At 43.1% G+C, this 24,706-nt stretch overlaps 1 protein-coding gene across 3 annotated transcripts in view; it reads left to right on the forward strand.

The window, feature by feature from the left end:
- The first annotated feature begins 4,170 nt into the window (after positions 1-4,170).
- Positions 4,171-24,706, forward strand: part of LOC143764733 (uncharacterized) — a 30,763-nt gene continuing 10,227 nt past the window's right edge. For all 3 annotated transcript variants that reach the window (XM_077250621.1, XM_077250620.1, XM_077250619.1), the window contains exons 1-2: positions 4,171-4,251; positions 6,475-8,507. In XM_077250621.1, the coding sequence (XP_077106736.1) occupies positions 8,426-8,507 (82 nt within the window). In that variant the 5' untranslated portion in view covers positions 4,171-4,251; positions 6,475-8,425. The remainder of the gene's footprint in view (positions 4,252-6,474; positions 8,508-24,706) is intronic.

The raw sequence follows: 24,706 nt of genomic DNA on the forward strand, positions 1-24,706 counted from the left end.
GCAGGGACGTGCGTTGGTGAGATGCATTAATTTCAGCAGGGAAAGCATAGGGCTGACTCCCAGGATGGAAGTGGATCGAGTCTATGTGTTCCAGAAAATCTCACCAGACTGGATGCCGTGAACTTACCTCTGTGAATGGAGATCCGTGGACCCAGAAGTGTCATCTGTTCCAAAAAGAAATCAAGTACTTGGGGGCATACTGTCTCCAGTGAAGGTGTGTGCCCGACAAAGGAGAAAGTAGCTGCCTTTCAGAAGTGGCCTACAACCACACCGCTTAGAGAGATAAGGGCATTCCTGGGCCTGTCAGTATATTATAGAAGATTTATCAAGGATTTAGCAAAAACTGCAGCACAACTACATGACCTACTAAGGGAAACGGTAGGAGGCTTCATGAGTCAACCGAATTGAGTGGGGGCCAAGACAAGAAAAGGCCTTTTAGGCGCTGAAGTTCGCATTGACAAATGCCTCTATCCTGGCTTATGCTGGCTTCTCTCAACCCTTTGTGTTATACATGGATGGAAGTCTCTACGGGCTAGGCTCAGTGCTGACGCAGGTTCAAGAAGGACAAGAACGGGTGGTTGCCTACTCTGGTAGATTTCTACAGGATACGGAGAGAAATCCTTAGAGCTATAGCTAATTTGAACTAGAATTATTGGCTTTGCCATAACCAAAAAGTTTACTGAGTATTTGTCGAGGTCTGAAGCCCACGTGCCCACTTAGAAAATGCAAAACAGGCAGCATTGGAGCAATGGGGAGTTGCGAGGATGTTCAAATATTGGTATAAGATGACCTATCGAGCAAAGGCTGAAAACACCCACGCTGACGCACACTACAGAGTGACTCATGAACAACCAGCCCAGGATGTGAACGAAGAGTTGGAAGGTGATCTTCCTCCCCACCATCGCTGAAGGAGAGCTCACTCATCTCTCCAAATTGCACCTCACCACTTGTGCACTTGACCACATCCAATCCCACCTCCTCTCCAACCTTGTCAACACACTTATCTTAGCCCTAACCCATCTTTTCAACCTATTGCTAACAACTGGTACTTTCCCTTCTGCTTTTAAATATGCCACGATCAGATTATCCTAAAGAAGCCATTCCTCAACCTGACCTCTACGTCCAGCTATCCCCCATATCGCTGCTCGGTTTCGCCTCCAAACTCCTTAAACAGCATGTCCATGTTGAATCTTCCTCCCATCTCTCATCTAACTCACTATCTGACAACCTACAATCCAGCTTCCATCCCCACCACTCCATCAAAACTGCTCTGACCAAAATTACTAAAGACTTACTGCCAAAGCTAACAGACATACTCTGCGTTCCTCCTTCAAGACCTGTCCTCTGCCTTTTACACAGTTGACCACTCCTTCCTACTACAAATCTTCTTTTCCCATGGTGTCAAAGACATTACCTTCTCCTGCATTTCCTAACACCTCTGTAACCACACATTTAGCACTCCCATACTGCCTCCTCATGCCACCCTCCCATAGTTGGTGTCTTTCATAACTCATAAAATCCCATGGCTTCCAGTACCACCTATATGCTGATGACACTCAGATCTGTACGTGATCTATCCCAATAAGTGATATCACACTAATATCAGGTCTCAGAGTAACCTTCGACTCTGGCATGTCCTTCAGACAGCACATTCAAGCTTTTGCCGCCTCCAACTCAAAAATATTTCCAGAATCCGTCCTTTCCTCAATTTTACTAAAATTTTAGTGAATGTTCTTATCATCTCCCGCCTTGACTACTGAAATGTCCTCCTATGTGGCCTCATACCTACCAACCGTCCCGGATCCCGCGGGACTGTCCTGATTTTGACAGTCAGCCCCGGGATCCCGGGCGGGACACTAATGTCCCGCACTACGTGCCTAGGGCGGGGACAATGCAGGAGGCGGCACCTGAGTAGCTTAGGTTTGTGGCTGTTTTTTTTTTTCTTATACATGCTGGGTCATTATACAGTATGGAGCATCATGTGCAGTCATTATACAGTATGCAGCATCATGTGCGGTCATTATACAGTATGAAGCATCATGTGCAGCCAGCATACAGTATGGAGCATTATGTGCGGTCATTATACAGTATGGAGCATCATGTGCGGTCATTATACAGTATGGAGCGTCATGTGTGGCCATTATACAGTATGGGGCATCATGTGTGGTCATTATACAGTATGGAGCACTGTGTGGCCATATTTTTTTGTTTATAACTATTGTATATGAAACAGTGTGATCAGCAGTGCTAAATGGGTGTGGTTGGGACGTGGATATGGGTGTGACTAATTATGAATGGGTGTGGTCAGAGGCGTGGCCTAAAATTTGCCGCGGCGCGCAAAGCGCGCCGCAAACTTTGTCCCTCCTTCCCATCTTCAAAAGTTGGGAGGTATGCCTCCCTGCTGACACTATTGCACCTCTCCCGTCTGTCCTTAACTCTGCTGCATGACGAATCCATCTCTTGCCTTGCTAATCCTCTGCTTTTCACCTCTGTAAATCCCTTAATTGGCTCCCAATTCCTCAACGTATCCAGTTCAAACTATTGCCGTTGACCTACAAAGTTGTCCATTGTCTCCATATATCTCTGAACTAATCTCCCATTACCTTCCAACACGTAATCTCTGGTCCTTGCAAGATCTTCTTCACCCCTCCACACTTATACGTTCCTCATCCAGTTGTTTCCAAGACTTCTCCCGAGTATTCTCCATATTCTGGAATTCAGTGCCCAACACGTCTGATTATCCACCAGTTTTGGAACTTTTAGACCAAACTTGAAAACGCATCTCTTCAAGAAAGTTTGCAGCCTGCACTGACCTCACTGCCACCTCACCACCATCGGAGCTGCTGCAAACCCCCCATCCTACTGTTTCTTTCTTGATTATACGGTAGACTGTAAGCCCGGAAGGGCAGGGCCATCTCCCCTCTGTATCAGTCTGTCATTGTTAGTTTGTTCTCTGTAATTAATACTTGTATTTTGTATGTAACTCTCTCTCATGTACAGTCCCATGGAATCAATTGTGCTCTAAAAATAAATAATAATTATCTAGTGTAGATAGAAAAAAATATATTTATTGCCAGTGACAAATCTTTAAGTATTTGGTCATTTTCTGATGGCACATTCCCTTGAGAAAGATTGCTTTTAGTGATGAGCGAGTATACTCGTTGCTCGGGTTTTCCCGAGAAAGCTCAGTGGTCTCAGAGTATTTTGGAGTGCTCGGAGATTTAGTTCTCATCGCCTCAGCTGCATGATTTGTGACTGCTAGACAGGCTGAATACATGTGGGAATTCCCTAACAAACAGGCAACCCCCACATGTATTCAGCCTGTCTAGCAGTCACAAATCATGCAGCTGTGGCGACGAAAACTAAATCTCCGAGCACTGACAAATACTCGGAGACCACCCGAGCATGCTTGGGGATACCCGAGCAACGAGTATACTCCCTCATCACGAATTGCGTTCTTATCTCTGAAAAATAGCTCTAAAGTGCTGTCTGCTAGGGGCCAATACATCAAATTGTTCACTATTTGTGCCAGAAAACTGGTGTAAAACACTTAGAACAGTTACCAAATTTTAGCACAATGCTGAGTTGTGCAAAAAAAAACAAAGAATTTTTGTCATTTTCAGGCCAGTTTCATTCTGCTCTGCCAAAATTGATGTAGCTGGGGAGGGGAGAGGGCATGGCTACACCATTCAAATTTATGGAAAGTTCCAACATTTCTTACCCAAAAAATTTTACTTCAGTCCCGGACTGGAGTAACATTTCTGGTGAGGTGCATAAAGGCGCACAGCACTGAACAAATCCACTGAATACATTAAATGGCGTTGGCTTCTTGATAAATTCACTGCATCTTATTACTGCATGCCCTAATTAAGATTGGAGTGCGAAACTCAGTCTTAATGAATCAGGGCCTAGCTATCTGCCTTCTCTCTAACTTGCTCTCCACTGCCTGTTGTCAGTGTAATCTTTCTTTAACAGCAGAGCCAAGAAGTGTGTAAGTACCACAACTGGAAATCATAAGCCCCATTGAGAACGATGACTGATGTAGACAGCGACAATATCTGTATATTTCTGCTATGTTACAGCTACTTAAATGGGAAATAAATAGTTAACAGAGAGGCAGAAGCAATGCATGGTGGGAAGTGGCGGAAAGGAAGTTCTTCCTAAAGTGCTGGCAGAATGCTAAAGAGAAACAGCGTGGACAGCACGTTACAGAGCATGATCATCTGGACAGCTCCTGGACATACATGATTAGTAAGTGCAAAAAAAAGCAGTTTTCTTTGTTGTTGTGAGGGATTAGGGCAGCAAGATCATACTTTCGTAGGCAAAAGCAGAGGTATGCTTTACATTTTTCCTATACTAAATATTAATTTATGGTTTATATTAATAGCGTCTCTAAGAAAGCATTTCATATATTACATCTTGAATGCACAGCAAAACTAGTGTTATTGTGTTTACTAGTAAAAAATGTGATGCTAAAAAAGATTTGTCACCAGATTTCACAATAAAAAAAGGCACTCATGATTAAATATATACTGAAAGACCTGATGAAGCCAATATATTTACTTTGAAAATCCATGTGAGGCTGCCGTCACACTAGCAGTATTTGGTCAGTATTTTACATCAGTATTTGTAAGCCAAAACCAGGAGTGGAACAATTAGAGGAAAAGTGTAATAGAAACATATGCACCACTTCTGGATTTATCACCCACTCCTGGTTTTGGCTTATAAATACTGACCAAATACTGCTAGTGTGACGGCAGCCTGAGTGTAGCTGTATAATCTTTTTTTGAAGGTTTGAACTAAATTTCTGCCCACTAGGCCTGATTCATAAGCTGCTTAGTGTAAAAAAAACACATACGGTATCTAAATTAGGCTTGTTCCCTAAGGCTTCGTGAAAAAAAAGTTGTGCTTCCTCCTGAGCATAAATATCCACAAAAATTGCATAATTCACCAGCTTCAGTTGGGTTATTTTATGCCGGACCGACACATAAACATCAGGTATATCTCACATTGCTCAGTACAAGTTGCAGCTGTCAGTCAAAACCTGTGGGCAAAGACTGAATACACTTGGAAAAGACAATTAAATAAAAAAAATCATAAAATATTGCAATGTTCTTTTTAGCCACTAAACCTAGTAGGCTGACTTGGCTTTAGCTGGACCCATAAAATGCGTATATAACAAGGCGGGAAAATGTTTAAAAAAGGATTATATGGTCCTTCTGACATTTATTTTTAAAGTGAGTACACCAGCTTCATCAGATCTATTTATGAATGCACTAGAAATAGGCCCAGTGCTATAGAATTCCTCTTCCTCTCTGAAGAGGCAACTTTAGATATTATTACTAAAAGAATTTTAGCTTTATTTTTTTTACATAAAAGTAATTAATATGACATTATGTATTAAAAAAGCACAAATTGAATGCTAATTGCTAAAAGAAAACTTAAAGGACTTTTCCACTTTTAGCCAAGCTCAGCTGAGCATACGTGTGTTCCCAATGGGCAGAGGGAAATTTGGACTCAGATTATCTACCTTTGGAACAAAGGATCTGGCATTAAAACTCACAATCCTGTTTTTTTCCAACATCTGCCAAACACACATAGTTAGAACATTTAATACATGCAGTCGGGATTTTGCTTGACATTAGTGTAAAGTGCAGGCCTTTATATAAGAATTCTGAGTAAAGTGATTAGAATATAAAAATACTAAGGTGGAGCAAAAAGAGTGGCAGAAGCCTGGACTACCAATGTGCTGGACCAGAGCCCTGTGAACCCACCTGAAGGGCCCCCAAGGCCTCTTCTGCTGAGTAGACCTCATGTTGCAGTGTGATACTCTACCTGGCTGCCCCTCAAGAGGTGTTGGGGATATCAGCAGGGAGTAGGAGGTTCGCAGGGCTCTGGTCTGGAAGCCATAGACTACCGATATGACCACTGGACCAGGGTCCTGTGAACCCACCTGAAGGGACCCCAAGGCCTCTTCTGATGAGTAGACCTCATGTTGCAGCGTGATGCTGTACCTGGCTGCACGAGGTGCTGGGGATACTAGCAGGTAGTAGGAGGTTCTCAGGGCTCTGATCTGGAAGCCATAGACTACCCATATGGCCACTCCTGCAAAAAAATAGCTCTCACTCTTATTTCTGAAACAGCGTAAAACTGAATTTAGGTTGCAGGAGCAGGTGATATACTTACTGCTTTCTCTAATAGAGTATTATTAAGACCTTCCAGGGCAGTATGTGACTCAACAGACATTTGGACTTTCCATATCTTCTGGAGTCCTTAGAGATAAGATAAATGAAATAAGATGTGTATTATTCTCAGCTGCTGTGTCCGTCCATGTTGTGACTGTTAATAATGACAATAATTACTTCTAGGCCACAGTTGTCGCATTGCTCTCTTATGTACTCTATGTCCGCACACATGAGCCTCTGTTAGTTTGCTCTTATCTTGCAGACTGATAGAAGTATATTCTGATTGCAGAACGATAACACCATGGAGGAACGGCTTCATCATTCTGGATGACTGGTTCGGCACTCCACCATGTGTTACATACCTGTGCACTTGACTCCAGAATCAGACAGATAAACGTGGCTGTGTGGCAGAACGGTGAAAGGGCAAGCCAGAAGATCTTTTTCAATACCAGTACATTGGAAATACGTTAGACCACTATATGGAGGACCTTGCCCATATTTTCCATTTGTCGATATTTCAATCGCTGTTCCACAGTTCAGCTGTTTGCACACTACGTCACCATCCAGTAAATCCCACATGCCTGCACAGACTGTTCCCCATGCATTGCCATAGAAGATCTCTACACGACCCTCACAAACATCTGGTCCAACCAGGCGCACGGCTGCCTCTGAAAAACACATACATGTAAGCAATCTGATGCATTCTGGAAAAGACTTACATGTCCTAAATACAAAGAAACTGCAACGGAACAAACTCGGGGAACCTGTCAGATGCTTTCACACATAGAGCACTGGGATAGCCATGGAGGTGGCTTGTCCCCAATAAGAATGATAAACTTTTTGTAGAGATACGATGTGTAAGGCTATGTGCACATGTTGCGGATTTTGCTGAGGATCTGCAGCTGCGGGTCCGCAGCAGCTTTCCATGCATTTACAGTACAATGTAAACCTATGGAAAACGCAATCTGCAGTGCCCATGCTGCGGAAAAAAACACGCGGAAACGCTGAGGGTTACATTCCGCAGCATGTCAATTCTTTGTGCGGATTCCGCAGTGGTTCACACCTGCTCCATAATAGGAATCTGCAGGTGTAAAACCGCAGGTGGGATCCGCACAAAATCCGCATAAAAACCGCGGTAAATCCGCAGGTAAAACGCAGTGCCTTTTACTTGCGTATTTCTCAAATCCGCTGCAGAAAAATCTGCAGAGCTCCTTTCTACGTGTGCACATACCCTTAGTCAGGAGAAATTTAGAACAGAAGCTGGATGCTTATCAACACACTTGGACGGCTTCTTCCAATGCTTTGTATATGGCATCTATACTAGATTTGTTATATAAGCTGAATATTGCTCGCATCACTCCAATATGGACACTAAGCCCACATGTAGACGCACCGTCAGAGAAAGCCCAAGGAGTCCACTTGGTAAAATACATTAATAAATCAAATAGACAGTGTCCAAAATTAGGTGAAAAAATCCCCAAAACTTATTTTATTCTGCCATAGATACAATGTTTCGACCTGCTACAGGTCTTTTCCTCAAGCAACTAGATTTCTTATGACTACCACATCAGATCTCTACAAAATGCATCATGTCATTGGGTAACCAGCATCTATCTACACAGCCACCATATTGCTCTTACATGTAAAACTGGCTGAGAGGTTCCCATCAAAGACTACATTCACCTTCTCATCAAGTTTTTTCAATGTAAATGCAACATGAATCTGCAATGCAAAAGTTCTTCACAAAATATTATCATTTTGTTTCTACAGATCACAAACCACAAACATTCTGCTATTTTGTGCCTCTAAAAACTGCACCAAGCAGAATGCCCCCTAGAATAATAATAATGCCCAGATAGTGTTCCAAAAATGTTTCAGTTATGTAGATTCTCTATAAGGTTAAGGTCAGACGAGTTTTCTGCCAATCAAGTACAGTGATACTGTTGTTTGTAAACCAGGTATTGGTACTTTTGGCAGTGTGGACAGGTGCCAAGTCCTGCTGGAGAATGAAATTTCCAACTCCAAAAAGCTTGTCGGCAGAGGGAAGTATGAAGTGCTCTAAAATTTCCTGGTAGATGGCTGCGCTGACTTTGGTCTTGATAAAACACAGTGGACCTACACCAGCAGATGACATGGCTCCCCAAACCATCACTGATTGTGGAAACTTCACACTAGACCTCAAGTAGCTTGGATTGTGGCCTCTCCACTGTTCCTCCAGACTCTGGGACCATGATTTCCAAATGAAATGCAAAATTTACTTTCATCTGAAAACAACACCTTGGACCACTGACAACAGTCCAGTTCTTTTTCTCCTTGGCCCAGGTAAGACGCTTCTGGCGTTGTCTATTGGTCATGAGTGGCTCAACACAAGGAATGCGACACTTGTTTCCCATGTCCTGGATACGTCTGTGTGTGGTGGCTCTTGAAGCAATGACTCCAGCAGCAGTCCACTTCTTGTGAATCTCCCCCAAATTTTTGAATGGGCTTTTCTTAACAATCCTTTCAAGGCTGCGGTTATCCCGGTCGGTTGCTTGTGCACCTTTTTCTACCACACTTTTTCCTTCCACTTGACTTTCCATTAATATGCTTGGATACAGCACTCTGTGAACAGCCAGCTTCTTTAGCAATGACCTTTTGTGGCTTACCCTCTATGTGGAGTGTGTCAATGACTGCCTTCTGGACATCTGTCAAGTCAGCAGTCTTCCCCATGATTGTGGCGCCTACTGAAACAGACTAAGGGACTTTTTGAAAGCTTAGGAAGCCTTTCCATGTGTTATTTGTTAATTATTGTAATTTACTGAGATAATGACTTTTGGGTTTTCATTCGCTGTAAGCCATAATCAGCAACATTAACAGAAATAAACACTTGAAATACAATGAAAGAAAAAATAGGAATGCACTCACCGGTCTGTTGAAGCAAAAAAATTCCTTTTATTGGGACATGTGCAGGAGACGACAAGGAGAACGTGGACAAAACAGGACGACGATCGTTTTGCGCTGCTGCGCTTCTACGGGTCCTATTTATTTTTTCTTTCATTGGATTTCACATTATCTCTGGATCATTGCACCCGAGGGTCTTGATTGTTTAGGCATTTGTGGCAACAGCAGCGACATTAAAGGGCCACTGTCACCCCCTCCAGCCGTTATAAACTAAAAGAGCCACCTTGTGCAGCAGTAATGCTGCAGTCTAACAAGGTGGCTCTTTTAGTTTTTGATTCATTTATTACCTCAATAAAGCGTTTTAAAAATTGGCCACACATACCAGATATTGTACCAGGAGGCGGTCCGAAGCGTCCTGTATGAATCCCCCAACTGCCGTCACTCTTCTCTTCAGGGCCGATGGTACCCGCCCCCTTCGCGTTGTTGCTTCTTAAATCCGGCGCCTGCGCTGTGCGTGCCTGCCTGGGGCCTGCGCAGTGTTCTTTGTCAGTCACATCTCAGATGCCAGGTGCCTGACTGCGCCTGTGCGGGCAGTACGGCCGCCCTGTTACTGAATCCCCGCCCCGCACTATGTTATTCATTATGCACAGTGCGGGGCTGGCATTCCTGGGCATGCGCACTGCGCTGTTCAGGCGCTCCCCCATCTCGGACGCTCTCCCATCTCTGACGCTCCCCCGCCTTCCCAGGAACCCCAGCCCCGCACTGTGCATAATGAATAACAGTGTGGGGCGGGGATTCAGTAACAGGGCGCAGTCAGGCACCCGGCATCTGAGATGTGACTGACAAAGAACACTGCGCCTAGGCCCCAGGCAGGCACGCACAGCGCAGGCGCCGGATTTAAGAAGCAACAACGCGAAGGGGGCGGGTACCATCGGCCCTGAAGAGAAGAGTGACGGCAGTTGGGGGATTCATACAGGACGCTTCGGACCGCCTCCTGGTACAATATCTGGTATGTGTGGCCAATTTTTAAAACGCTTTATTGAGGTAATAAATGAATCAAAAACTAAAAGAGCCACCTTGTTAGACTGCAGCATTACTGCTGCACAAGGTGGCTCTTTTAGTTTATAACGGCTGGAGGGGGTGACAGTGGCCCTTTAAGCGATGGAGGTACTGACCCTGGGTTTCAGCAGTGCCGATTTTTTCTTCTATTAAACACTTGAAATAGATCTCTCTGTTTGTTATGACTGTATATAATATACGAGTTTCACTTTTTGTATTGAAGAACTGAACTAAATTAACTTTTTGATGATATTCTAATTTATTGAGAAGCACTTGTACATGAGCAGATAATGTTGATAGTGGGGGTCTCCCATGTCTGTATAGTTTATGGATGTTTTAGGAGGTGTAATAGAGTTTGCACCATACACAACACAACATGCTTCTCTATACAGATCGGTCACAAGAAATGTTACTAAATGTTTAGCCAGTTACATGATTCCTCATGATTATCCAAGAAAGACTTGCTGTTTCTCCAACCATCTCTTGTGGGCTTGCATTCCTTTAAGAGGTTAATATCCCTGATGTGATGAATACTTGGTTATTTCTAAGGCTACATGTACATATGACTCAGACATCTTCATACTTCCTGACTTATGCAACTCTGCAGAACAAAATGCTCTGTAACACAATTTCAACTGATTTCTTGCACCCGGGCCCATGAGACTCTAGTTACACCACTGTATGCAGTGTCAATATTTCACCAAAAACTCACTAGGGGAACCTTAACCTAACACTATCTGACACCAGAGATATGTGCAGAAATACATATCAAAAAAATCTTTTTTGGACACCTTGTCTCCAGGATTTGTAATTGATATGTGATATGTAAAATCTTACCTATGTTATGCAAAAACATTGCCCATAAAATAGAATCCACAATCATTATGGTTGCTTCTTATTTACAGTTGTTCGCTTTCTGAAATAGAAAATGTACTGTAATGCTCTTCTTCAAATCCTTCTGGTCTTGGAGTGGACCCTGAAACTTTAAAGACACAAAATTATATAAATCATTAGACATACAAAAAGAATGACACCACTAGTCATACTAACACTCTGTGTAATGTTCATTGTACCCAGGGCTATCAACTACATACAAAACCTATAACTGCCTCATAAGGTTAAGTTCCCATGAAGAGTTATGCTGCACATATTTCCTACACGCAGCATCTTACGGTTCCACCAAAGTATATCGGATTTATAGAACTCTCACTCCCTCTGTGCATTTTTTTAAGCTGCATATACTGAGCTGCGGTACGAGTTTGTAATTCACAAGGCTACATTGCCACAGGGAATATCTGGGGAGTTTTTGATGTTGATTTCCTGCACTTTTTAGGTAAATTTAGTTACTTGCATTTTTTTCATTATGTTTTTGAGTGCATTCTTTACTCGCAAGAGAAATTGGCATGTTGGGTTAAGTTCCCATGATGAGTTTTCGACTGTTGCAAACTTGCATTAGATGTGAAAAATGCAAAATGCAAATTTGCAGCATCAAAAATACATTGTGGGAACTTAACCCAACATGTCAATTTCCCTTGTGAGTATGCTGATTTTTTATGATGATTTCCCCCATAGAATTCCATTAAATGCAGAAAATCAGCAGGTAAAAAACACATATGCTGAGGAAGTGCACTAAAAACGAATGTAATTCACACATGGCTACATCAAAAAAGTTTTGTCAAAGCCAAATACCAGGAAGTATTAAAAACAAATCAGCTTTATTTAAAACATGACATTCCAAAAAGAGATAAAAACCACAAATTCAAAAACTCAATAAAAATATGTGTAAACAAGAGCACTCAAAAACGTAATGAAAAACCACAAGTAATCTAATTTACATAACAGGTGCAGAAATACTAGCGGAAATCTGCAACATCAAAAAATCACTCATCGTGAGTACCAAAGGCGTAGCAAGGGGTACACCAAAGGCGTAGCAAGGGGTACAGCTCTGGGGGGTGGGAGGGAGTGGAAACTTCTAAGGCTACGTTCACATTTGCGTTGTGCGCCGCAGCGTCGGCGCCGCAGCGCACAACGCAAACAAAAACGCAGCAAAACGCATGTACAACGCTGCGTTTTGCGCCGCATGCGTCGTTTTTTTCATTGAATTTGGACGCAGCAAAAATGCAACTTGCTGCGTCCTCTGCGCACCGACGCGGGCGCCGCAGCGACGCATGCGGCGCAAAACGCAAGTGCGCCGCATGTCCATGCGCCCCCATGTTAAATATAGGGGCGCATGACGCATGCGGCGCCGCTGCGGCGCCCGACGCTGCGGCGCTGGCCGCAAATGTGAACGTAGCCTAAGAGGTACTTTAACCCAGATAACCATGTTTAAAACTAGGGTTGAGCACCCTAATCGTAAGCATATGGGAACCTCAACAGAATACCATGCTGTTACTAAAATAAGTCTTTATACAAAGACCAAAACTGATATTATCACCATATGTTGACCATATATTAGTAGATACCAGTCCTGAAGAACATATAAGAGATTATATTACAGTTGTAACAGTTGTGTGGAAAAGTGTTTGCCACCTCCCTGATTTCTTATTCTTTTACATATTTGTCACACTTAAATGTTTCAGATTACTAAAATAAATTGAAATATTAGACACAAATAAACACAAAATGCAGTTACATGAAGGTATTTATTATTAAAAGAAAAAGAGATCCAAACCTACAGGGCCCTGTATGAAAAGTGTCCCCCCTTAGAACATAAATTAACTGTGGTTTATCACATCTTTGGGAAGCTGACTTCAAATTCTCTAGCCACAACAAGGACTGATTACTACCTCAACTGTTCTAAATCAAGAAATCACTTAAATAGGCCCTGCCTGACAAAGTGAAGTAGAACAAACCATCCTCAAAAGCTAAACATCATGCCATGATCCAAATAAATTCTAGAACAAGTGAGACAAATTAATTGAGATCTATCAGTTCGGGACTCCAGCAAACAACAGTGAGAGCCATTATCCACAAATGTCGTAAGCATGGAACAGTAGTGAACCTTTCCAGGAGTGTCCGGCCTATCAAAATTACCCCAAGAGCACAGGGGCTACTCATCTAGGAGGTCACAAAAGACCCCACAACAACATCCAAAGAACTGCAGGCTTCAATTGCCTCAGTGAAGGTCAGTGTTTATGACTCCACCATCAGAAAGACTCTGGGCAAAAAATGGCCTCCATCGCAGAGTTCAAAGATGAAAACCACTGCTGGAGGGTCCTCCCTCCTTCTGTACCTGTTAGTGCCTTGTTTTTTGCTCATTTTTTTAAATTTGTCTCTATTTGCCCCCTTTGTCAAATGTAAAGCGCCATGGAATAAATGGCGCTATAAAAAATGTATAATAATAATAAATAATAATAATTATTTCAGAAAAGGAACATCATACTAACAGTAAAATATGGTGGTGGTAGTGTGATGATCTGGAACTGTTTTGCTGCTTCAGAATCTGGAAGACTTACTGTGGTAAATGGAACCATGAATTCAGCTGTCTACCCAAAAATCCTGAAGGAGACTGTCCGGCCATCTGTTTGTGACCTCAAACTGAAGTGCAGTAGTGTTATGCAGCAGGACACTGATCCAAAACACACCAGCAAGTTCACCTCTGAATGGCTTTAGAAAAACAAAATTAAGACTTTTGAGTAGAAGTCCTGACCGTAATCCGACTTTCATGCTGTGGTATGACCTTAAAAAGGCGGTTCATGCTCGGAAACCCTCCAATGTGGCTGAATTGTAGCAATTCTGCAAAGATGAATGGGCCAAAATTCCTCTAGAGCATTGTAAAAGACTCATTGCCAGTTATCGCAAACGCTTGATTGCAGTTGCTGCTGCTCAGGGTGGCTCAACGAGTTATTAGGTTTAGGAGGCAGTCACTTTCTCACACAGGGCCCTGTAGGTTTGGATTTCTTTTTCCCTTAATAAAAAAGACCTTCATTTTGTGTTTACTTATGTTATCTTTGTCTAACACTTAAAGGTTTTAGATCACCAAATAAATTTAAGTGTGACAAACATGCAAAAGAATTTGAAATCAGGAAGGGGCAAACGCTTTTTCACACAACTGTATAGTGACTTCCAAGTAACATTTCTGATGTAGTCATTCTGTTTTCCATCAGTGCCAGACAGCCATGACAACTTCCTCCCAGCCATGTCTCGTCTGCAGAGTTTGCAACAAAGACACACAAGTGTCCTAGAAAACAATGCCCACATTTTGCCCTCTAGACAGAAATAACGCCCCGTATAAGTACCTTTGATAGTCACAATACCCTCAGTGCTCTTATATAAATAATATTTAGTAATGTTCCCTGACTCACCTCACAGCTCCCCTATGCACAGTATGATTGGCCCACAGCTCCACTGTACACAGTATAATGCTCACACAGCTCACTTATACAAAGCATGATGGCCGCACAGTAGTTGCCACACTACGTTTGCCACCTGAGCTGTCACCACACTGGATAATGGCACCAACACTGTATTATGGCGCCCGAACTAACCCCACACACATTCTGTATGCTGGCCTCCTTAGTACTAGGATATCCCTCACTGAATGATGACCCCCAAAGTAGCTCCCAGTCTGCATGATGCCCCCCACAGTAACCCCCACTGTGTATAGTGCCCCTCACACTGTACGATGGCCCCTAAAGTAGCCCCCAAATCTGTATGATGTCTCACTTAGTGGCCGAATTCTGAAAGATGAAAAAACAAAAAAATAATAATAATAAAAAATAAACATCATATATTTGCTTAACCCCAGTGAGTCTATTGGCAGGCAGATATAAAGAGCGGGCAGGCCAAGATGGTGATTTCATTGCGTGGGGGCATGCACATGACGTCAGTGTCCCATTATGATGACGCCATCAAGTTGCAAAGAGAGGGGCTCATCCTGTGCGTCCCCCTGACATTCTGCAGGCCACAGGCATAAAGCAACCTGCAGCCTACAGAATGGAGAGCAGTAGTGCATGAAAATAAAATTAAGGGTGGTGGTGGTTTTGGGTAGGTTGCTCTGGGTGGGCCCCTCCGAGTCAGGAGTTCTGGGAAACTGATGGCAATGCTTACGCTTTTGGTAGGAAGGCAGCTTTAATCTTACAGAATGCAATCCCAAATGCTACATGCTACGTGGACCCGGATTGAGCAATGTGTGTGAGTACTGTGAAAAGGTCACTGGTAAAATACTGAAGGGAAGATATGTGCGTCTCAGGCTGTTAGTCTCAGTGACAGAGGCATATCGAGAAGTGGGCAGCTGGGGCATGTGCGGCGATCCGAAGTGTCTTCCCCGGTGACTGCATTTTGCTTTCCTCCCCAGAATCGGAGTCGTCCGTTCTCTGAGCCGGCTGTCAAGTTGACAGCTATCTCACAGAAGGTGCAGCCCGCAGACTCCCAGTGATCAATTGTAATCGAGTGCGAGTACAATTGAAGCAATGTCAGCAGCGTGATCAGGTCATGTGATCATGCTGCTGACATAATTCACCAGTGCTCAGAAGCGCAAAGAACATTGGCGGTACGTGGAGACGAAGACACCAAAGAATAAATGTAATGGGGGGTGATTTAGAGTGGGAGATATTTACTGTGTGTGGGGGAGATTTAATGTAAGGAGGCTGGGGGAGATTTACTGTGAGTGAGGAGATTTACTGTCTGGGGGTATTTACTGTTTAGTTCATGGAAGTATTTACTGCGTGGGGATATTTACTGTGTGTGTGGGGGAGCTACTATTTAGGGGAGATTTACTATGTGGGAAGATTTAGTGTAACAGGACTCGGAGAGAGTTACTGTGTGTGAGTATTTACTGTGTGTGGGGGTATTTTCTGTGTTGGAGAGATTCAGTGTAACCAGGTCAGGGAGATTTACTGTGTGTGAGGGAGATTTACTGTGTATGAGGGTGATTTACTGTGTAGGGGAGATATAATGTGGTTGGGGGATATTTAGTGTAAGGAGGGGATGATTTGAGGACAAAATTGGTGAGCAAGCATGGGACAGGTGCAGATACAATATGGGGAGCGGGAGAAATTTGAAGACACAATATGAGGAGCATGAGGTGAGATAGGGCATGTATGAGAAATCAGTCAGGGAATGGGTGCAGACACAGTACGGTGAGTGGAAGGATGGGTGCTGACACAGTATGAGGAGCGAGGGGAAAATGTATGAGGACACAGTATGGGGAGAGAGGGTGATGGGATGGGTGTGGACACAGTATGAGGAATCGGGGGATGTGTGAGGAGTCAGTATGGAAAGGTAGAGGCTAAATGTATGAGCAGGGAGGGAAAACGTGTGAGGAGACTATTGAGGGAAATAGTGCAAGGAGACAGTATGGGGGAGAAAAGTGTGAGTGGGCATAGAAAAAAGACTAGTGTGGGAGGGGTAGCATGGGGGGTAGTGTAAGGGCACAGCCACGAAGGGATAGTAAGCCAAAGAGGTGGAGTGTGGAGAGGGGCCATAGTAAAGAGACCGGGCCCTATAGGGGGACACAGTATGACAGGACAGTGTGAAGAGGGGGCCTAATATGGAAAGGAGAGGGCAGTGTGGAGAGCATGTACCATAAGATGAGAGGGACAGTGTGTAGGTCATTTTTTGTGCAGGGAATATATTGAGGGGCAATAATTTATTCAGGGACTCTGCATAGGGCAGATATTTTTATTCAGGAGCATTAGAATGGCACTGCTATTTTTAAGGACATCGTGTGGGATGTAGTTCGCAAAACTAGAGAAAATGAAAGTCTGCAGAAATGAGCTGTGGCTGTAAAAAGTCATAATGGAGTCTGGACAAGATGAAGATGAAAAGACAGAAAATGACCCCAATCAGAGACAGTCATCTTTCAGGTACCTTAGTTACATAGTTACATAGTTATTAAGGTTGAAGGAAGACTTTAAGTCCATCTAGTTCAACCCATAGCCTAACATGCCCTAACATGTTGATCCAGGGGAAGGCAAAAAAACCCCATGTGGTAAGAGTAAGCTCCATCATGGGGAAAAAAATTCCTTCCCGACCCCACATACGGCAATCAGACTAGTTCCCTGGATCAACGCCTTATCAAGGAATCTAATATATATACCCTGTAATATTATACTTTTCCAGAAAGGTATCCAGTCCCCTCTTAAATTGAAGCAATGAGTCACTCATTACAACATCATACGGCAGAGAGTTCCATAGTCTCACTGCTCTTACAGTAAAGAATCCGCGTCTGTTATTATGCTTAAACCTTTTTTCCTCCAGACGTAGAGGATGCCCCCTTATCCCTGTCACCGGTCTATGATTAAAAAGATCAGCAGAAAGGTCTTTGTACTGTCCCCTCATATATTTATACATTAACATAAGATCACCCCTTAGCCTTCGTTTTTCCAAACTAAATAGCCCCAAGTGTAATAACCTATCTTGGTATTGCAGACCCCCCAGTCCTCTAATAACCTTGGTTGCTCTTCTCTGCACCCGCTCCAGTTCAGCTATGTCTTTCTTATACACCGGAGACCAGAACTGTGCACAGTATTCTAAGTGTGGTCGCACTAGTGACTTGTATAGAGGTAAAATTATGTTCTCCTCATGAGTATCTATGCCTCTTTTAATGCATCCCATTATTTTATTTGCCTTTGTAGCAGCTGCCTGACACTGGCCACTGAATATGAGTTTGTCATCCACCCATACACCCAGGTCTTTTTCATTGACGGTTTTGCCCAGAGTTTTAGAATTAAGCACATAGTTATACATCCTATTACTTCTACCCAAGTGCATGACCTTACATTTATCCCCATTAAAGCTCATTTGCCATTTATCAGCCCAAGCTTCTAGCTTACATAAATCAGCCTGTAATATAAAATTGTCCTCCCCTGTATTGATTACCCTGCAGAGTTTAGTGTCATCTGCAAATATTGAAATTCTACTCTGAATGCCCCCTACAAGGTCATTAATAAATATGTTAAAAAGAAGAGGGCCCAATACTGACCCCTGTGGTACCCCACTACTAACCGTGACCCAGTCCGAGTGTGCTCCATTAATAACCACCCTTTGTTTCCTATCCCTGAGCCAACTCTCAACCCACTTGCACATATTTTCCCCTATCCCCATTATTCTCATTTTATGTATCAACCTTTTGTGTGGCACCGTATCAAAAGCTTTTGAAAAGTCCATATACACTACATCCACTGGGCTCCCTTGGTCCAGTCCGGAACTTACCTCTTCATAGAAGCTGATCAAATTAGTCTGACATGATCGGTCCCTAGTAAACCCGCGCTGATACTGGGTCATGAGGTTATTCCTCTTCAGATACTCCAGTATAGCATCCCTTAGAATGCCCTCCAGGATTTTACCCACAGTAGAGGTTAAACTTACTGGCCTATAATTTCCGAGTTCAGTTTTTGTCCCCTTTTTGAATATTGGCACCACATTTGCTATACGCCAGTCCTGTGGTACAGACCCTGTTATTATGGACTCTTTAAAGATTAAAAATAATGGTCTATCAATGACTGTACTTAATTCCTGCAGTACTCGGGGGTGTATCCCATCCGGGCCCGGAGATTTGTCAATTTTTGTGATTTTTAGACGCCACCGTACTTCCTGCTGGGTTGAGCAGGTAACATTAAATTCGGAATTATTATCACTAGTCATATTGGCTGCCATGGGATTTTCTTTTGTAAATACTGATGGAAAAAAGTCATTTAGCATATTGGCTTTTTCCTCATCCTCATCCACCATTTCACCCAGACTATTTTTAAGGGGGCCAACACTATCATTTTTTAGTTTCTTACTATTTATGTAGTTAAAGAATATTTTGGGGTTATTTTTGCTCTCCCTAGCAATGAGTCTCTCTGTCTCAATCTTTGCTGCCTTGATTTGCTTTTTACATAATTTATTTAATTTTCTGTATTTATTTAATGCCTCCTCACTACCTACTTCCTTTAATTCTCTAAATGCTTTCTTTTTGTCACTTATTGCGCCCCTTACAGCTTTATTTAGCCATATTGGTTTCCTCCTATTTCTAGTATGTTTATTCCCATACGGTATATACTGTGCACAGGTCCTATCCAGGATGCTAATAAATGTCTCCCATTTTCTTTGTGCACTTTTATGTCTCAGGATATCGTCCCAGTTAATTCCACCAAGATCCTCTCTCATCCGTTGGAAATTTGCCCTCCTGAAGTTTAGTGTCCTTGTCACCCCTCTACTACACATCTTATTAAAGGAGACATGAAAACTTATTATTTTGTGATCACTATTCCCCAAGTGACCCCCAACCCTTATATTTGATATGCGGTCTGGACTGTTGGTTAATATTAGGTCTAGCAGTGCCCCCCTTCTTGTTGGGTCCTGAACCAGTTGTGAAAGGTAATTGTCTCTCATAGTTGTCAAAAAACGATTACCTTTACTGGAACTGCAGGTTTCTGTTCCCAATCTATTTCAGGGTAGTTGAAGTCCCCCATAATAATGACTTCTCCTTGAGTCGCAGCTTCATCTATTTGCTTTACAAGGATATTCTCCATTGCTTCCATTATTTTTGGATGTAATTTTTTTGTGATACTGACTATATCTCATTCTTTTATTTAAGGCTTCTTTCACACTAGCGTCGGGCTCGGCCCGTCGCGGTGTGTCGGGCCGAGGTCCCCGATGCTAGCGTTGTCTCCGCCGCACAACGGGGGCAGCGGATGCATTTTTCCAGCGCATCCGCTGCCCCATTGTGAGGTGCGGGGAAGTGCGTAGAGGTGGGGGCGGAGTTCCGGCCGCGCATGCGCGGTTGGAAAAAGCGGACCGTCGGGAGCAAAAAACGTTACATGTAACGTTTTTTGGTCCCGACGGTCCACCACAGCACGGTGCAACCGTCGCACGACGGTTGCGACGTGTGTCATTGCGTCGCAAATGCGTCGCTAATGTTAGTCAATGCAGAAAAAATGCATCCTGCAAGCACTTTTGCAGGATGCGTTTTTTCGGCAAAACGACGCATTTGCGACGTAATGCAGTTAACGCTAGTGTAACAGTAGCCTAACTTAGGAGCATTAAAGGGGGTGTGTGTGCTTCCCTCTGCCCCAATGTACGTTTCGTGTATAATTCCTCAGGGGGCTGAAGATTAAGACTGAAAAAAATCATTATAGAAAATCTCTCTGGACTCTATTATATTGAAGAAATAACTGCATTCACCTACTTTTCACAAGAAAAATTCCTCACAACATGGGCCCCCTGGAAATCTTTCCGAACTAGCAGCGAGTACCTGGATGATATAAACAATCTAAATCCTTGCTGAACATAGTAGCTCTCAGACATATCAAAACTAAGGTACTGGAGGTCTCCAGATCTTACCCGTTTACTCTGCAATGACAAGCCGGTTGCCACTCTCCTTCCGCGAGGAGAAATACTCCCTCCCCCGCTACCTCCCAATCTTTTCCTTTCTTTCCTCTTCCTCTGACTGTCCTACAGGCAATAGTTATTTAAAAATCTAGTAACCTCTCTCCCGACCTAGCTGCAATCTTTCGAATACCACTACTGTACTAGAGGAGAGTTTATGTTCGCATCAATAACCTTGTCTGTATTCTTTTGATTGTTTATGTGTTGACTGTTCTATTTGTACGAAATCCAATAAAAAGATGTTTAAAAAAAAAAAAAAATCTCTCTGGAGTGCTGATATTACTCTAATCTAAAATTTTCCTATGATTGCACTTAGGACTGTTTGCTTCTGGCAACAAGGGGACAATAATGGAAATCTCCTCAGTATTGGTTACTAAGTTGCCCTTTGTGGGAATTGTGATACCAATATATATATGGAATTGATTAATCTGTATTCTGTTTTACATTGTAAAGATAAGTATCTAAAGGTGATAATGTATGCCCTCATAGCCTCTTTTTTTCCTGTCTCACCATAGCACATGTCACTTTAACAAGTTTTTATTTATGTGATTTCTTCGTGGTTATAACAAATAAACAAGTAAACACTTATACTTAACTTTATAGATACACCATTTTTTCAGCCATAATCTTTAGTTTTTTGCCTCGCATTAGTCACTTCACAGCACATACCAACGTCACGTCACTTAACAATTATATATTTACACAGTATCCCACACACCTATACACGCAACATTGCAAATTATTTTTTGCACATATTCCCCATTTTTCATACATATATATATACACTCATCTTTATTTCATACACTTTTCTCACAAATCTAGCTGTACGGTAATATATCTGATTTTCTTACTGGATGCGCGATTTGCATGGGTGATGTGCACTCTACCTCTGAGCATGTCCCAGGACTCGGTCGGCTTCCAGTGCAGGGACCCTGCTGGAAGACAATGCTGTCATGGCAATGACTGCACTGCGAGCTTGCGGCCAACTACAGAAGCCGTGAGTCACGTGGCTGTGATGTACCAGTACGATGGCGTGCCAAGATACACTCATTCAAAACCCAGCAACACAGCGTTACCTAATCTCATCACATGATAGGATACCTGGGATCTCATTGGCCAACATGATATTTAAAATACTTGCAATTTCCCCTCTCTAAACACACCCCCTGAGGAAGTGTATACTAAACGTGCATTGGGGCAAAGGGAAGCACAGCCAGACTTGGCTGCAGCTCACCTAACATTCGTTATTATAGACATCAACAGGTAAAATGCTTTTTACAGGGTTAGTTGGGTGTATGTAGTATCTTGCATAGAAACCCTATTTGAAGCCACTTGGTGTCACGATTAGTGTTGAGCATTCCGATACCGCAAGTATCGGGTATCGGCCGATATTTGCTGTATCGGAATTCCGATACCGAGATCCGATACTTTTGTGGTATCGGGTATCGGTATCGAAACAACATTAATGTGTAAAATACAACATTAATGTGTAAAATAAAGAATTAAAATAAAAAATATTGCTATACTCACCTCTCCGACGCAGCCTGGACCTCACCGAGGGAACCGGCAGCGTTCTTTGCTTAAAATGCGCGCTTTTCCTTCCTTCCGTGACGTCACGGCTTCTGATTGGTCCTGATTGGTTGCAGAAATAGGCATCAGGACCTGAAATTACGTCACGGCTTGCAGTGATTGGTCGCGTCGCGGTCACATGGGCGGCACGCAACCAATCACAAGCCGTGACGTAATTTTAAAAATGCGCACGTCTCCTGCCTCCCGTGACGTCACGGCTTGTGATTGGTCGCGTCGCCCATGTGACCGCGACGCGACCAATCACAAAGCCGGAACGTAATTTTAAAATACTGAATGCCTAGAAGGACCTGAAAATTACGTCACGGCTTGCTGTGATTGGTCGCGTCGCGGCCACATGGGCGGCACGCGACCAATCAGAAGCCGTGACGTCACGGAAGGAAGGAAAAGCGCGCATTTTAAGCAAAGAACGCTGCCGGTTCCCTTGGTGAGGTCCATGCTGCGTCGGAGAGGTGAGTATAGCAATATTTTTTATTTTAATTCTTTATTTTACACATTAATATGGTTCCCAGGGCCTGAAGGAGAGTTTCCTCTCCTTCAGACCCTGGGAACCATCAGGAATACCGTCCGATACATGAGTCCCATTGACTTGTATTGGTATCGGGTATCGGTATCGGATTAGATCCGATACTTTGCCGGTATCGGCCGATACTTTCCGATACCGATACTTTCAAGTATCGGACGGTATCGCTCAACACTAGTCACGATAGATGAAGGGTAATGCAATTTATTGGGGTAGCTCAGCTACCATAGACTTGGTTATGTCGTGAGATGAGCGAATTTCTTCGTCTCCCTCCTTATTCAGCAAGCTATAGCACTTACCCAATAAGCTGCAGAAGGAACCCGGCTTCCTGGAGTGCGCCGACTGATCAGCTGTTCGGCTCCGCAGCTGTATGTGTCGCGTCTGTGTGACAGGCACAACACATACATGGACAGCCTGTTTGTTGGGCTCTCCATGCATGTGTCGTGACTGTCACACAACTTAACCCCTTCATGACCTTGCCGTTTTTTGCAATTCTGACCAGTGTCCCTTTATGAGGTAATAACTCAGGAACGCTTCAACGGATCCTAGCGATTCTGAGATTGTTTTTTCGTGACATATTGGGCTTCATGTTAGTGGTAAATTTAGGTCGATAATTTCTGAGTTTATTTGTGAAAAAAACGGAAATTTGGCAAAAATTTTGAAAATTTCGCAATTTTCACATTTTGAATTTTTATTCTGTTAAACCAGAGAGTTATGTGACACAAAATAGTTAATAAATAACATTTCCCACATGTCTACTTTACATCAGCACAATTTTGGAAACAAATTTTTTTTTTGCTAGGAAGTTATAAGGGTTAAAATTTGACCAGTGATTTCTCATTTTTACAACAAAATTTACAAAACCATTTTTTTTAGGGACCACCTCACATTTGAAGTCAGTTTGAGGGTTCTATATGGCTGAAAATACCCAAAAGTGACACCATTCTAAAAACTGCACCCCTCAAGGTGCTCAAAACCACATTCAAGAAGTTTATTAACCCTTCAGGTGTTTCACAGCAGCAGAAGTCACAAAAATGATATTTTAGCGAAAAAATTTTTATTTTCCCAAGGGTAAAAGGAGAAACTGGACCACGGACGTTGTTGTCCAATTTGTCCTGAGTACGCTGATACCTCATATGTGGGGGTAAACCACTGTTTGGGCGCACGGCAGGGCTCGGAAGGGAAGGAGCGCCATTTGACTTTTTCAATGAAAAATTGGCTCCAATCTTTAGCGGACACCATGTCGCGTTTGGAGAGCCCCCGTGTGCCTAAACATTGGAGCTCCCCCACAAGTGACCCCATTTTGGAAACTAGACCCCCCAAGGAACTTATCTAGAAGCATAGTGAGCACTTTAAACCCCCAGGTGCTTCACAAATTGATCCGTAAAAATGAAAAAGTACTTTTTTTTTCACAAAAAAATTATTTTAGCCTCAATTTTTTCATTTTCACATGGGCAACAGGATAAAATGGATCCTAAATTTTGTTGGGCAATTTCTCCTGAGTACACCAATACCTCACATGTGGGGGTAAACCACTGTTTGGGCACATGGTAAGGCTCGGAAGGGAAGGAGCGCCATTTGACTTTTTGAATGAAAAATTATCTCCATCGTTAGCGGACACCATGTCGCGTTTAGAAAGCCCCTGTGTGCCTAAACATTGGAGCTCCTCCACAAGTGACCCCATTTTGGAAACTAGACCCCCCAAGGAACTCATCTAGAGGCATAGTGAGCACTTTAAACCCCCAGGTGCTTCACAAATTGATCCGTAAAAATGAAAAAGTACTTTTTTTTCACACAAAATTTCTTTTAGCCTCAATTCTTTCATTTTCACATGGGCAACAGGATAAAATGGATCCTAAAATTTGTTGGGCAATTTCTCCTGAGTATGCCGATACCTCATATGTGGGAGTAAACCACTGTTTGGGTGCACGGCAAGGCTCGGAAGGGGAGGCGTGCCATTTGACTTTTTGAATGGAAAATTAGCTCCAATCGTTAGCGGACACCATGTTGCGTTTGGAGAGCCCCTGTGTGCCTAAACATTGGAGCTCCCCTACAAGTGACCCCATTTTGGAAACTAGACCCCCCAAGGAACTTATCTAGATGCATAGTGAGCACTTACAACCCCCAGGTGCTTCACAGAAGTTTATAACGCAGAGCC

Source organism: Ranitomeya variabilis, chromosome 4, assembly GCF_051348905.1.
Source record: "Ranitomeya variabilis isolate aRanVar5 chromosome 4, aRanVar5.hap1, whole genome shotgun sequence".
Classification (NCBI taxonomy): domain Eukaryota; kingdom Metazoa; phylum Chordata; class Amphibia; order Anura; family Dendrobatidae; genus Ranitomeya; species Ranitomeya variabilis.